The sequence below is a fragment of the Cervus canadensis genome, chromosome 13 (genome assembly GCF_019320065.1).
Source record: "Cervus canadensis isolate Bull #8, Minnesota chromosome 13, ASM1932006v1, whole genome shotgun sequence".
Classification (NCBI taxonomy): domain Eukaryota; kingdom Metazoa; phylum Chordata; class Mammalia; order Artiodactyla; family Cervidae; genus Cervus; species Cervus canadensis.
The window spans coordinates 18,504,516-18,519,640 of NC_057398.1; the positions used below are offsets into that span (position 1 = coordinate 18,504,516).

General features: G+C 34.3%; 1 protein-coding gene across 1 annotated transcript in view; it reads left to right on the top strand.

The window, feature by feature from the left end:
• The window catches only part of ACBD6 (acyl-CoA binding domain containing 6), a 194,559-nt gene that overhangs the window by 85,750 nt on the left and 93,684 nt on the right, over positions 1-15,125 (top strand). Inside the window, exon 6 of the mRNA XM_043485031.1 lies at positions 7,126-7,215. Within this exon, the coding sequence (XP_043340966.1) occupies positions 7,126-7,215 (90 nt within the window). The remainder of the gene's footprint in view (positions 1-7,125; positions 7,216-15,125) is intronic.

Here is a 15,125-nt window from a genome sequence, read left to right on the forward strand (position 1 = left end):
ATTATGTGTAAGTATAGTTCCTGGTGTGTGACATTTAGGTTGTAATTGCTGCTAATATATTGATAGTAAGTTATACATTTCTAATTTGAGAAAATTATTCAATACATAGTATTTCCTACTGATACGTTAACTAGGACATTGTTTATATTTTAGGTTAAAGAAAAAGTTTTGTAGTTATACTTACTTTTCAGGACACTATCTATATATCAGATGTTTCATGTTCCAAGTTTATAGCATCATGGTGTTATGTGTACTCATTTTTTATTTACATTACAACTCTTATTAAAGTTTTTAATGATTTGCAGAAATGTTTGAAAACTGCAGTATAGGTAATATGAAGAGAAATGTAAGAGCTTTTAAATTTTTTAAATGGTGCTTCAATTTTTATTTTTGAGTCATATTAATATAACTCTTCACACATGCTACATATTTACAGGTTTTTCAAGAAAATATCTTGGCTGATTTAAATAATTTGTAAAGTATACTTGTTATGAACAGAATATTTCTTATCAATCATCAGGCACATTTTATGTCTGGACTATTCTTGTCATACACATTGTTTCTTAGATCAGTGCCATATCAGCAGATGAAATACATGTTTATTAGTGGGTATTTTAAACTTTTATATTAATTTAAATTTGTTAAATGTAGCGATATAATAATATTTGGACAAATTGGATGACATCATTCCAATGTATCTATCATCAGTCCCCCCCGAAGCATTTATACAATTTATTAGTTTCCCGTAGGTTCTTATCTAATACACTCCCCAAATTCCTCTTTTACTGAGCTGCTTCTTTAGTTCTTTCCTTTCTGTCGTTTTGAAGGTATAATTTTATACCATTTTCCATATACTAATAGATTCTTTCAAATACTTTGAAGAAGGTCACCTTTCTCTTGACTGTTCCTTTCTTTACTTGCTTTGTTTTAAATTTGTGGCTCATGTCAGACTACAATTTACTTGCTTTTGGCTTGAGAAACTGATGCAAAATCTGGCAAAACCTGACATTATTAACCTAACAAAGAAGCAAAAGGTCTAAAGAGGCAGAGTCAGTGAACTGAGGATAAATTTATGCTTTTAATTTAAGAAAGGAAGTAAAAATGTGTCCTCTTAAATAACTTTCTACATTTGAATATATGTTATTTTGGTTGTGTAGTTGATTAACATTAATTTGAAGGAACTCTGTTTATTCACACTAGTAATTGAGGAATGCATTCTAAACTGTCAATTATGCTCATTTATATTAATACAGGCAGTACCATTTAAAAATCAAGCCTATATTAATACTTCTTCAGAACTTTTTCATCTTCCCCAACTGAAACTCTATACTCATTAAACACTAACTCTCTATTCCTCCCCTTCCCCCAGCCCCCTGGTAGCCACCATTTGACTTTCTGTCTTCATGAATTTGACCGCTCTAGACACTTCATGTAAATGGAATCATATAGTATGTGCTGTCTTGTGACTGGCTTGTTTCACTTAACATAATGTCTTTAAGACTCATCCATGTTAAAACATGTCAAAATTTTATTCCTCTTAAAAAAAAATGAATGATATTTGTATGCATATACTGCATTTTGTGCATCTAAATATCTATGAACAGTTGGGTTGCTTTCATATTTTGGCTATTGTGAATAATGCTGCTCTGAATGTGGGTGTGAAATTTTTGTTTGATTTTTTTCCCAAAATTTATTATGAAAAATTGTACATATACCAGAAAGTTGAAAGAATTTTACAGTGGACATATGTATTCCTATCACTAAATTCTACACTGATATTTTACTATGTATGTTTGCTCTACTAGTATTTAGCCATCTCTTTATCCATCTGCCAATCTATCTTACTTTTTTGGATGTGTTCCAGGGTATTTTATAGACAGTACATTTTCTTCTAAATGCTTCAGCATATATATCATTAACCAGAGATCAGTATTAGTCTGTTTTTTCTCTTAATGTAAAATGTATATACAATGATAGCTCAGTTGGTAAAGAATCTGCCTGCAATGCAGGAGACCCTGGTTCAATTCCTGGTCGGGAAGATCCACTGGAGAAAGGATAGGCTACCCACTCCAGTATTCTTGGGCTTCCCCTATGGCTTAGCTGGTAAAGAATCCGCCTGAAATGCAGGATACCTGGATTCAAGTCTGTTTCATTAAGCTCCTTCAGTCACTTACAAAAGTTCATCTTTATATGGCATTCCCTGATGGCTCAGAGGGTAAAGAGTCTGCCTGCAATGTGGGAGACCTGAGTTTGATCCCTGGGTCAGGAAGATCCCCTGGAGAAGAAAATGGCAACCCACTCCGTATTCTTGTCTGGAAAATCCCATGGACAGAGAAGGAGCCTGACGGGCTACAGCCCATAGGGTTGCAAAGAGTCAGACACAACTGAGAGACTTCACTTTCACTTTTTTGAATTAATACTGACAAATACATGTACCCATGTAACCAAAACTCCTATCAAGATATAGAACATTACTGTCACCCTAGAAAATTCCCTCATGCCTCTTCTCAGCTGGTTCTTTCTCCTCATCCCACAAAGGTAATCACTATCTTCTAATTCTTCTACCATACGTGGTTTTGCCTATTCTAGAACTTTATAGGTGAAATCATAAAATGTACTTTTTTTTTTTTGTATAAGGCTTCTTTCATTTAACATAATGTTTTGGGGTCATTGATATTGTTGTATAGATCAGTATTTCCCTTCGTTTTTATTGCTGAGTAATATTCCATCATATGACCATGAGTATATTGTGTGTTTATCCATTGTCTTATGATGGCACCTGGCTACCTTATAATGATCACTGGATTACTTATTACTTTATACAGGATAAAGTAATATCTCCATTGCTTACTCCTTGACCCTTTAGTTACTAACATTATGGCTTAGTAAATGCTTATAAAGGGATCTTTTAAAGTAGTGTATTTCAAGTCCTTCTGAATTCCCTGATAGCTCAGCAACACCATTTCTTTTTACCGTAGATCCTAGCCAGTGAACAAAATAAAGTATTCACTTACTTTAAATGTGTATTAGCGTCCATGCTAGTCACATCTTGAGACTGTAAACTGCCTCCCAATACTACTGCTGTCTGAGTTTTTGAAAGAACACTGTTGGTTTATTCTTGAGAGGCAGGTGGCAGGCAGTAGGAGACTTTGTGTAGTTTCTGGTGGGGGAGTTGTCACTGTAGCCAGATACTTTACCAGCAGCAGCAAAGGGTAGAAGATAAGAATAGGAGAGAGGAGACAGACGTTACAGGTTATTGGTAGCTGAAGTCAATCAATTGTAAATTGAAACCCAGTTTTTTGGGAGAGAGAAATTCAAGTTGACCTGTTTACAGTATTTCACTGAGTAATTAGACTGTATTACCCTATACAATGGCTTCCCTCGGAGCTCAGTCAGTAAAGAATCTGCCTACAATGCAGGAGACCCAGGTTCAACTCCTGGGTCAGGATGATCCCCTGGAGAAGCAAATTGGCAACCCAATCCAGTATTCTTGCCTGGAGAATCCCATGGAGAGAGGAGCCTGGCAGGCTACAGTCCATGGGGTTGCAAGAGCCAGACTTGACTTAGCGACTAAACCACCACCATCATCCTATACAATCTTTGATAAAATGGCAACTCTTACAAATTTAAACATACCATCTTTGCCATGTTTTCATCTACTGTATATTTGATGTACATGCTTTGTATCTATTCTCAAAATACCAGAAGAACATCAAGATTCACTTTTTTTTTTTTTTAGTTGGACGCTAATTACTTCACAACATTTCAGTGGGTTTTGTCATACATTGATATGAATCAGCCATAGATTTACACGTATTCCCCATCCCGATCCCCCCTCCCACCTCCCTCTCCACCCCATTCCTCTGGGTCTTCCCAGAAGATTCACTTTATAATACTGTCTCTTTTCATTTAATTTGTGATAACCAGGAGAAAATGTAATTTTAAAAATTCTTCATGGTTTAAGGACAAGTAACCAAGGATATCAAAGGAGCATTTAAAATATTAAGACCCACTCTGTATTTTCCAGAAGGTATGAAAGTAATACTACTTAATAGGTTAGCCGCCACCCTGCACTTTCAAAGCACTTTAGTCATTCATCTGTCTGAGGTAAGACGGTATTTGCACCTTTGGTTAATAGATGGGAACTCTCTCTCCCCGACCCCATGTTTTACTGTATTTGAATTCCAGAATATATCCAGAGCTTTCCAAACAGTGCTTATTGTCTTCTGGTGGCCTAACAAAGATTCCTTTTAATAATGGCTTTCCCCACTTATATCCTAAATACTTCTGGGATATTTTTTCAGAAGTTATTAAAACCCAAAGCAAAGAAACAGTTGTCAGTTTTTGTGGTAACAGTAAAAATAAATTTTAACTGGAAAATTTGTAAGAGATTATATCATTCATAGATGATAAAACAATTACACAAAAAAATAGGTAAAATATCTCATAAGTTTGTATAAAATCTTTAAACAAATATGATGTGTACCTAGTTGATGGTTTTCCTTCTGGAAGAGAAATTATGGAATCCAGTATCTCAATTTAATAAATTTAAAAATTACATATATTGGTCCATGTATATTTGTGGTTAACAAAGAGAAAGGACAGAACCACAGGTATTTACTGTGGGTAAATACTGATTTCTTCAGTAGGGGTTATGAGGATAGCATCTCTGCAAATTCCTGGTTATGTATTACTTGAGCCAATAATCTTAAAGTAGAGTATGTTTACAGGAACTCTGTAATGTGAAGAAGTAAAGAGTTATCACATCCAGATACCTGGTTATGCTGGTCTTTTTAAGTGCAGGAACTTTTGAAGGCAAAAATTCTAAAGCCTGATTTATTTTATGTATGCTTATTTACAAGTATGTTTAATCCTGCTCTTGTTTCTGAGCTTAATACCGCATAAAAATATTAATCATTAGGTGGTCTTAATGTAGCTCTCTTCAGCACTTCTGTAGAAAGTCATTGTCAGAGAATTCATTCTAATTCAAGGTTAATTAGTGTACCATTAAAATAATGCGTTACAAAAATTAATTACATCGCAGGTCAAAAAACCTGTTAAAAAGCAGAGTGTAAATGTCTGAGAGCACATCGTCCTCCTTAAAACATTGCTATACGAGTGCCACCCTTCTGGAAAATATCTCCAATGTGAAAATCACTACTGAGGTCCAGTCATAGGTGTTTCCCTAAAGTAAATTTTTGGCACCACACATGGAAAATTTAAAATATAACTCCCCATTAACAGTAAAATGTGTTGCTTGTCTGCTTCCACACCGAAACAGCTAAGGATTTATATTTTAGCATTAATCAATGGAACCCTATTGGGTTAAACCTAAGAGAAGTCAGGAATCTTGTTGAGGAATAGAAATTATCTGTACATCTTACAGTAAAAATACTAGATATATTATGTTTTCTTACTTAACTGTTAGGTAGTTCTGGTAGGTGCCCTGTGTAAGTCTATCACACATCATTTTAACTATATGGTGATTCTTGTTAATAATTTGATAGCCATAAAATGTACCCTTAAAATTAGAACTAAAAATAATACAGACTTTGACATTTTACCTGATTATTTTAATGTAAAAGCTGTGAAACAGTTATATTGAATTATAAAATACTTTACACATTGGTATTTGTTCTGAGAATCAAATTAGAATATCTGATTATTCATAGGGAGGGTTTTAAAATGAGTGCCCCAGTAACAGTAAATCAGTACACATTAGAGCTGGGGAACATTTAACACAGGCAACGCTGTTCTCTATCAACAATACATTTTTTATTTGGCTTTTAAGAATTGTCTCCATTTTAAAAAATTATTAGTGGGCTCTGAACTAATAATTAACTAAGTGGTTTTGCTGTTACAATAAAATGTGACTGATTTGCCCACATTTAAAAATTTTCTGCTTCCCTTCTCCTTTGTATTTACATATAACAGATATTCACAGATATGTAAAAATAAATTGAGCAAATGAAAGAAAAAGGAAAGGACAATTTTTAAGGAAGAAGTTGTCTTACTTTGGGTTTTTGTTGTTGTTTGTTTTTTTCAAGAATAGCTCCTGGTTAATTAGTTGAATGAATAGGTATGTGAAGAGAGTCTGAAAGATGAAGAATGTAAGTGGGTTAAGAAAAGCTTTCTTCAAAGGTGCTTTTTACTTTTAAGTCCTCTTTGTCCTAGCTTATATCTGTTTAAATCTTTTCTAAAACGACATAAAGCAGGGATTTCAACTTAATGTGAAAAAACATTCCATTCTTTTAAAAATGACAACATCGCTACCACCCTCAAAAAGTAGTGTTAAGCCATAATCACTCATTTCTTCAGAAAAGCCCTTAGCTTTGGGGGTTTTGTTAATTCTTTGGACCAATTAGGCTCCTTTTGTTAACTAAGCCAAGATTTTCTGACAGTAGAGAAAAGAATTAACACATCGATAGTAACTGTTTGTCTTTGGTAGACAATAGTTAAAAAATTGTTTAATATTTAGTATGCTGTCTCCTAACAGTTAATTGTCTATTCTATTTTACAAGTGGCTTTCATAGTCAACATTTGAAGTTAAATACTAACGTTTAGGGGATGTTTCAGGGTGTAAATTTGGGCTATGAAGGAGAAATGCTTGTGATTACATTTTCTTACATTTTATGGAATAAACTTGAGTAAATTTAGATATGTTTCATTTAGATTATGATCTCTACCTCGGTTTAAGTACCATTTTTTTTTTAATTCATAAGAGTTGTTTCACCAAAAGTGAACATAATAATTTAAAATTAATCTCTTTCATTTCATCAAAGTACTTTAAAATTTACAAAGTGTTATCGTGTAGTTCATACATCCAATAAATATTACTGGTATTATTGTTGTTAGTATTATCCTTATCCCCACTCTGTGGATAAAAAGAAACTGATCAGGCTGAAGAAAGTCACTGGGCTAGTATCTAACAGATCCCCAAAGTAGAACTCAGGAATTCCTGTTGTTTTCATTTACTGTTTTTCCTATAGAACATTTTATATTAATCATTCTTAGAATAGTTAACCTATATTTTTACTTATTTTTGTATCTTTCTTAAGACCTTATGTCTTTTATATGTCCCACAACTGGATTAACAACTTCACTTGTCTTTTTCTGTGTTTTTAGGGCAGAACTCTACTCCATTGGGCTTGTGATCGAGGACATAAGGAACTAGTCACAGTCTTGCTACAATATAGAGCTGATATTAACTATCAGGTAAGAGTGATCAAAAGGGAACATTTTTTTAAAATGAGGTAAAATCTATATAAAGTAAAATTTACCATATTAACGGTTTTAAAGTGTACAATCGAGTGGCATTAATATATTTAACAATGTGCAGCCATCGCTACTATCTTGTCCTAACATTTTCATCACCCCAGAAGGACAAGGACAGTTTTTTACCCGTTAAGTTGTCACTCCCTATTTCCCTTCCCTTCCAGATCTTAGCAACAACTAATCTTTCTGTTTCAATGGATTTGCCTATCCTGGATATTTCATATAAATGGGATCATAAAATATGTGGCCTTTGTTTCTGGCTTCTTTCACTTGGCTTGTTTTCAGAGATTATCCATGTTGTAGCAGGTAATTGCACTTCTTTCCTTTTTATGACTAAGTAATATTCTGTTGTATGTATAGAACACATTTTATCCTTCATCAACTGATGAGTAATTGAGTTGTTTTCACCTTTTGGCAATTGTGAATAATTGCTGTGAACAATTTGCATACATGTTTTGTTCAAAACTTGTTTTCAGTTCTATTGGTTCTGTACTTAGGAGGAGAATTTCCTATATGGTAATTTGATGTTTAACTTTTTGAGGAAACTCCAAACTGTTTTCTACAGGAGGCACACAGTTTTACATTCCCACCAGCAATGCAATGCATGAGTGTTCCAGTATTTCCACTTCTTCACCAATACTCGTTATTTTCTTGTTTAATAGCCATTCTAGTGGGATGTAGTGATCTCATCATAGTATGATTTGGATTTGCATTTCCCTAGTGAGTATTTTTTCATGTACGTGTTAACAGCTTGTCTATCTTCTTTGGGAAAATGTCTATTCAAGTGTTTTGCCCATTTTTAAACTGAGGGATTTTTTTATATTTAAGAAGTAAAAGTTCTTATATTCTGGACCTTAAAGCATTATCAGATGTATGATTTGCAAATATCTTCTCTTTTTCTGTGGGTTGTCTTTTCACTTTCTCGATAGTGTCCTGTGGTGCACATAAAGTTTTCAAATTTGATGAAGTTCAGCATACCTGTTTTCTTTTGTTGGTTGTGCTTTTGGTGTCATACCTAAGAAACAATTGCCAAATTCATGATTATTAAGATTTACCATGCACCCCTAGAAACTCTGTACACATAACTAACTCCCCATTCCCCAACCCCCCCAAAACCCTAGCAACCACCATTCTACTCTCTCTCTCCATGAATTTGACTACTCTAGATACATTATATAAGTAGAATCATACAGTACTCGTCCTTTTGTGACTGGCTTATTTCACTTAGCATAATGTCTTCAAGATTCATCCATGTTATACCATGTGGCAGAATTTTTTTCCTTTTTAAAACTCAATAATGTTGCATCGTATATATATATATATATATACCATATTTTGTTCATCCAAATGCCCATCTACAGACATTCAGGTTACTTTCACCTTTTGGCTATTGTGATTAATACCTCTGTGAATATGAGTAGCAAATATTTGTTTTGAGTCCTTGCTTTCACTTCTTTTGAGTATATACCCAGAAGTAAAATTGCTGGTTCATATGGTAATTCTTTAATGTTTTGAGGATCACCATACCATTTCCACAGTGGCTGCACCATTTTACCTTCCCATCAGCAATGCACAGATACTCCAGTTTCTCCACATCCTTACCAACACTTGTTATTTTCTGTATTTTTGATATTAGCCATCCTGGTGGATGTGAAGTGATATCTCATTGTGGTTTTGATTTGCATTTTCCTAATGATTAATGATGTTGAACATTATTAATGTTGACCAGTTAATATTGGCCATACGTTCATCTTCTTTGGAGCAGTGTCTGTTCATGTCCTTTTCCCATTTTTTAATTGGGTTGTTTGGGGGTTTTTATTGTTAAGTTGTAAGGTGTGTTAGTCACTCAGTCATGGCCAACTCTTTGCGACCCCTGTAGCCTGCCAGGCTCCTCTGTTCATGGGATTTCCCAGACAAGAACACAGAAGTAGGTTGCCATTTCCTTCTCCAGGGGATCTTTCTGACTCAGATATTCTGAGTATCAGACCGTTATCATATACACAGTTTACAAATATTTTCTCTTATTCTGTGGGTGGTCTTTCATGCTGCTGATAATAATGTCCTTTGATACACAGCAGCTTAAAATTTTGAGGAAGTTCACCTTATCCATTTTTCCTTTTGTTGCCTGTGTTTTTGGTGTCATATCCAAGAAGTTGTTGCCAAATGCCATGTCATGAAGTTATTTTCCCCATATTTTCTTTAAGAACTTTATAATCTTAGCTCTGTTTTTTGCCCCGTTTTGAGTCAAAGGTAGCATAAGGGTCCAGCTTCTTCTTCTTCTTCTTTTTTTTCCATGTGCACTTTCAGTTTTCCCAGTGCCATTCACAGGTTGAGAAGACTGTCCTTTCTTCACTGAAGGGTCCTGACACCCTTGTCAAAAATCACGGGACCATTGTCAAAAACCATGTGACCATATATGCAAGAGTTTGGGATCTCTATTCTATTCCATTTGTCTATATGTTTGTCTTCTTGCCAGTACTACACTGGTTTAATTACTATATCTTTGTAGTAAATTTTGAAATTAGGAAATGTGAGACTTCCGACTTGTTTTTCTTTTTCAAGACTTTTGGCTGTTCTGAGTCCTTTGTGTTTCCATGTGAATTTTAGGATGGATTTTTCTCTTTATACAAAAAAGTCTTTGGGGTTTTGCTAGAGGTGGCATTGAATCTGTAGATCAGTTTGGGAGTACAGTTTTCCCCTGTTCTCTGAAAGTAAAGCGAAGAATGAAACCTTCTGTAAGCCGAAATGATGTAAAGTGAAGAAGCAGTTCCCTTAGGACACGTTTTGCTAATGCATGCACACAGTAAGCTGAGATAAAGCACTGATGCTGGCACAGTTAAGAGTGAAGGTGGCTTCATGCTGAGATGCAGGGTGTAGTTGCTGGAGGAGGAGAAGGAGCCCTACTCTTGGTGCTCAGAGGCACACTCCTCTATAGTGCCCAGCTGCAAAGCAAAGACTGAGTGCACATTGCTTTTTGCCTTTTTTTGTAAAAGCAAAAGTCCTCTAGATTTTTTTTGTTTGTTTGTTTATTTAGCAAAAACAGGTACTAAAGTAGGTCTTTAGTAAAGTGAAGTGGCATAAAGCAAACTTTTAAAAGCAGGTATACTCATATTGTCATTTTAACAGTGGTTAAGTCTTCCAGTCCATCGAATGACTTTTCTTTATTTGTGTCTCTAATTTATTTCAAAACTGTTTTATAATTTTCAGTGTACAATTCTTTTGCCTCCTTGGTTTGGTTTATTCCGAAGTATTTCATTCTTTTTTGACACTACTGTAAATGAAACTGTTTTCTAAATTTTGCTTTCTGATTATTCATTGTTAGTGTTTAGAAATGCAACCAATTTTTGTGTGTTGATTTTATATCCTGCGACTTTGCTGAATTTCCTTAATAGTTCTAACAGCTTTTTGTGGAAGCTTAAAGATTTTATGCATATAAGATATGTTGTCTATGAACAGAGTTATTTTTACTTCTTCCTTTCCAGTTTGGATGTCTTTTATTTCATTTTCTTGCCTAATTGCTCTAGGTCTTCTAGTACTATGTTGAATTAGATAGTGAAAGTGGGCATCCATGTTTTATTCAGGAGTTTGCTTTTTAAATTAGTATGTCAGATATAAAATGCTTTTCCTTTTCATAATATTTGTCATATACACCCATTCCACTTTAGCCCATGACCTCACCCTGAACTTTTAATCAAGTCTGAAATGTTTGGTTCTAACTATACTCTGAAGTTCATTTCACTCTGAATGTCTTATTTGACCTTATGGAAATCCCTAGTGCCTTGACTGATTACTTCTTCCATTTTAGCTCATTTGTCCACTCTCATGCTATTATTATGTTCAACTTCATTCCCATTCCCTATTTTTCAGCTATGGTAACCATCTGGCAAAACTTTAATTCTGATTAATCCAGTTGCCTGCCTTATATACATCTACACTTTGGCTCTAGGCAAAGCTAGGAAAACAAAGTCAAACATCCCTGATATTATCAAAAATCATGGTATCAATCTTTAATTTTGGCTGGCATGTCTTAATGGTCTTTCTTATTCTCACATTTTCTCCTATTTCACAGACAAAATAGAAGAAATCTTTATCAACAATATGTATCTCAGCCAGTAGCTGCACCAACGTATATTTCTTCTTGTCTTCTCAGACAGTTAAAACTTGCACTATCTAACATTGAACTTGCAGTGCATGCTCAGTTGTGTCTGACTCTTTGCAACCCTATGGACTGTAGCCCACCAAGCTCCTCTGTCCATAAAATTTTCCAGGGAAGACTACTGGAGTGGATTGCCATTTCCTCCTCTAGGGGATCTTCCCAACCCAATGATCAAACCCACATCTTGTGCATCTCCTGCATTGGCAGGCATTCTTTACCACTAGCACCACCACTGAACTTACTCTCAACTACCACCCCCATCCTCACCCAATAACTGGCACCAACATCCACCCAGTGTTCTAGGAATCAGCCTTGATTTTTCTCTCATTTTCACATCCATTGAAGTCCTCTAGGTTCTGTCTCCTAAGTATATCTCAAATCTACCCACTTCTCTATTTCAACATTGCCAGCACCCACCATATCCTTGCTTCTAATCTTGATGTCCTTAGATGTATTTTCCACTTTTCATCTGGAGAGACTTTTTGAGATGCTAATTTGCAAATATTTCTCTTGTTTTCTTTTATTGTTCTAAAATTAAATCTAAATGTAATTTGTCCTGTGAAGCCCTTCATGATCTGGGCTTTGCTTACCTCTCCACTTATTTCTCAACACACTCCTAGCTTATGCACCATCCCTGCTACAATAAGTTTCACTGATTCTGAAGAACTTGACATGTTGCTCACCTGTTGGGTTTTTTAGATACTGTTTTCTCTCTTCTTCATTCTCCCTCCTAGGCCTAATTTTACATATCATTTCCTCTAGGAAGCCTTCCTTCACTCTAACCAGATAGACACCTCCACTGTCTCTCATAGCTCCCTGTTCTTAAGCTCATCAAAGAGCTATCACAATGCAGTCACTGTGTATTGCAATTCATCGTGTACATGTCTGCATCCTCAACACCACCATGTACAAGTACTAGAGTATGGTGTCACCAGTACCCTGGATGTCTGACATAGATGTTGCTCAGTAAATATTGAACAAAGTAATATCAGCTTATAAAGAAGCTGACAGAATGTTAGAAAAATAAATCATGAGAACCAGAAAAGCCCTAAGCATTTACCAGAACCTTTGGGTTTCCTTTTTATTTTATTAGAATAAATGTTTTTTTCCCATTAGATTTGTGTGCATTCTTCTCAGGCTAGCTCGCTAGCTTTGAGTCATAGATCAATGTCATAACGTTAGGCCATATATATTTCACTTTTTTTCTTTTTAGGTTGTATATGTACAAAGGGAAAAACTCAAAACATGCAAGCAACTAATTTTTTAAAAATTCTCTTTTGTTTCAGAACTTCTATGTATTAAGGAAAATTAGCTCTTTCTTTGTGATATAATAATTATTAAGATGTTTCTTCTAATACTTGTTATCACTTCATGATTTCTGTGATCCATCCAGACTTAGGATCACATGTATGTAATAGGAATTTTATTTTTGTCTAGATGATTAGCCAGTTCCAATAATGCTTATTGAATAATCTTTTCCTCTGCTGATTTAAAGTGTCATCTTTTTATATTCTCACTTATCTATGAATTTCACTGTGTTTCTAGCTATTCTGTTGCTCTTTCTGCTCACATACTTGCACTATGCTGCTTTAAATATTGTAGCTTCAAAATATGTTTTAATACCTGGCAGGATAGATTACTTAATTACTTATTCAGAATATTTCCTGTTATTTTTGCTTGTCTGTTTCTCTGTGTGAGCTTTGAAATTGTCTTTCTAACCCTTGATTCCCCCAGTCACCACCAAAACAAAAACTTATTGGTACACTCATGTCTTTAATTTGGTTTGGATTGTCAGGGGTAGTATTTTAGATGGAAGTGTCCCCAGTTCAGGCTTAGGCTGAGGGTTTTTGCATGTGGGTTTTTTGTATTCTATTTGTTTGAGTATTATAAGACAATATAGAAAACTGCCATATGTGGTTTTGTAGAATACTGTACCTAACACTAAACTTCAATGCAAAGTAAAAGTTCATGTAGCTTTTTAGGGTGAATAAGTTAGGATTCTATGCCTTTCCTTGCCCTCTTTGTCATTATATGACCACTTTATGTTGTTCCTAGCCTTGGTTTTCCTTTGTTATTGACAATCCTAATCCATATGATCTAGCTTCAGTTAAGGGAATGCTTTTGGCTTTGTCAACTTGGGTTGCTAACATGCTTCCAAATCAGAGGGCTTTTGGAGATTTGCTCTCAAAATAGCTTTCCTCTTGTAATTTCTTCTTTGGTTTCCTTATTGAAAACTCTTTTCAAATATAGACAATACAAACATAGTAAATGGAAGGAAATGTTCATCTCCCTCATGACTCAATCTTTCTTAAACAACATTATTATTGACTGGTCTATTGGTTGCCAAAAAGGAAAATCAATTTTATTAGAAGTATTTGCTTGGCTACAGATCTTGATACTAACCCAGCAGAGATAGGCTGATGTTATCAAGTATCTGAAGACTAATTTTTACCATTAGCCTGAAACGGAGTAGTAATTAAAGATATGTCAGCGTCTACTCTATGTTTTCCTGTCATTTTTACCTTTCAGCTTATCTCATATATACTTTTATTGCACTGCAGTTTCTACATTCTATGGCTCTGATGGAATTGAATCTTTTAATTTTATTTCTGAGAAAGATCCTTTATAGATTTCATTTGTTATCTGGCAGTATTATGTACACAGTTTTGTCTTTTCCACTGCTTGGTATTGATTTTTAGTTCAGCTCTGGAAGTTGGGTTCATAACCACGTTTGAGATTAGGATATGGGTTAAATACACACACACGTACCCCTCAGACCTCTTGAGTAAATTTGATCTTTAAGTCCTGAAGAAAGATTAAAACTACTCTAAAAGCACATTTGAAAGTATCTGAATGCTAAAGATTTATTGCTAGACTTCTCAGATTTATTGTCAAGTAACATGAAAGAAATAAGTGGGCTTGGGAGAGGAGGAGTACCTATGGTGTTGAATGTCTACAGTCTGTACTGGATATTAAGCAATTCAAATATTTTGAGTGTTACTGAAATGTTTGAGGACTTTGTGGTGTATAAATTACATGAACTTATGGTTTATATAATGGCATGGAGCAACATGCCCTCCCACAGAATACCTTGGTAACTGTGTTAAAGAAAATTTTGAAAATATGAGATTCAACTAGATTTATTGTGGTGACCATTTTGTATTAGATATAAAAATTGAATCATTGTTGTATACCTAAAACAAATGTTATATGTCAATTATATCTCAATTTTTAAAAAGAATACTTGTGAAATGAAAGAATGAGTAAGCCTGAAAAAAAGAAATTCTATATGCCTATGTGGTTTTATGAAATAAATGGGAAATATATACTTACATATATATATATGTGTGTGTGTGTGTATGTATATATATATATATAAAATCCCCATTTTATATATATATATATCCCCATGTGTATATATATATATATCCCCGTGTGTGTGTGTATATATATATATATATATATAAAATCCCCATTTTATATATATATATCCCCATGTGTATGTGCATATATATATATATATAATCCCCACATATATCTTATCCCCATTCTTTATTATATATATATTTATATATTATAATATTTTTATATAAATATATATTTATATATATAATAAAGAATGGGGATAATGACCATTCTAGATTTATCCAGGTGTTATAGGGCTTAAAATGATGAAGTAGCCCCACTACCTCAG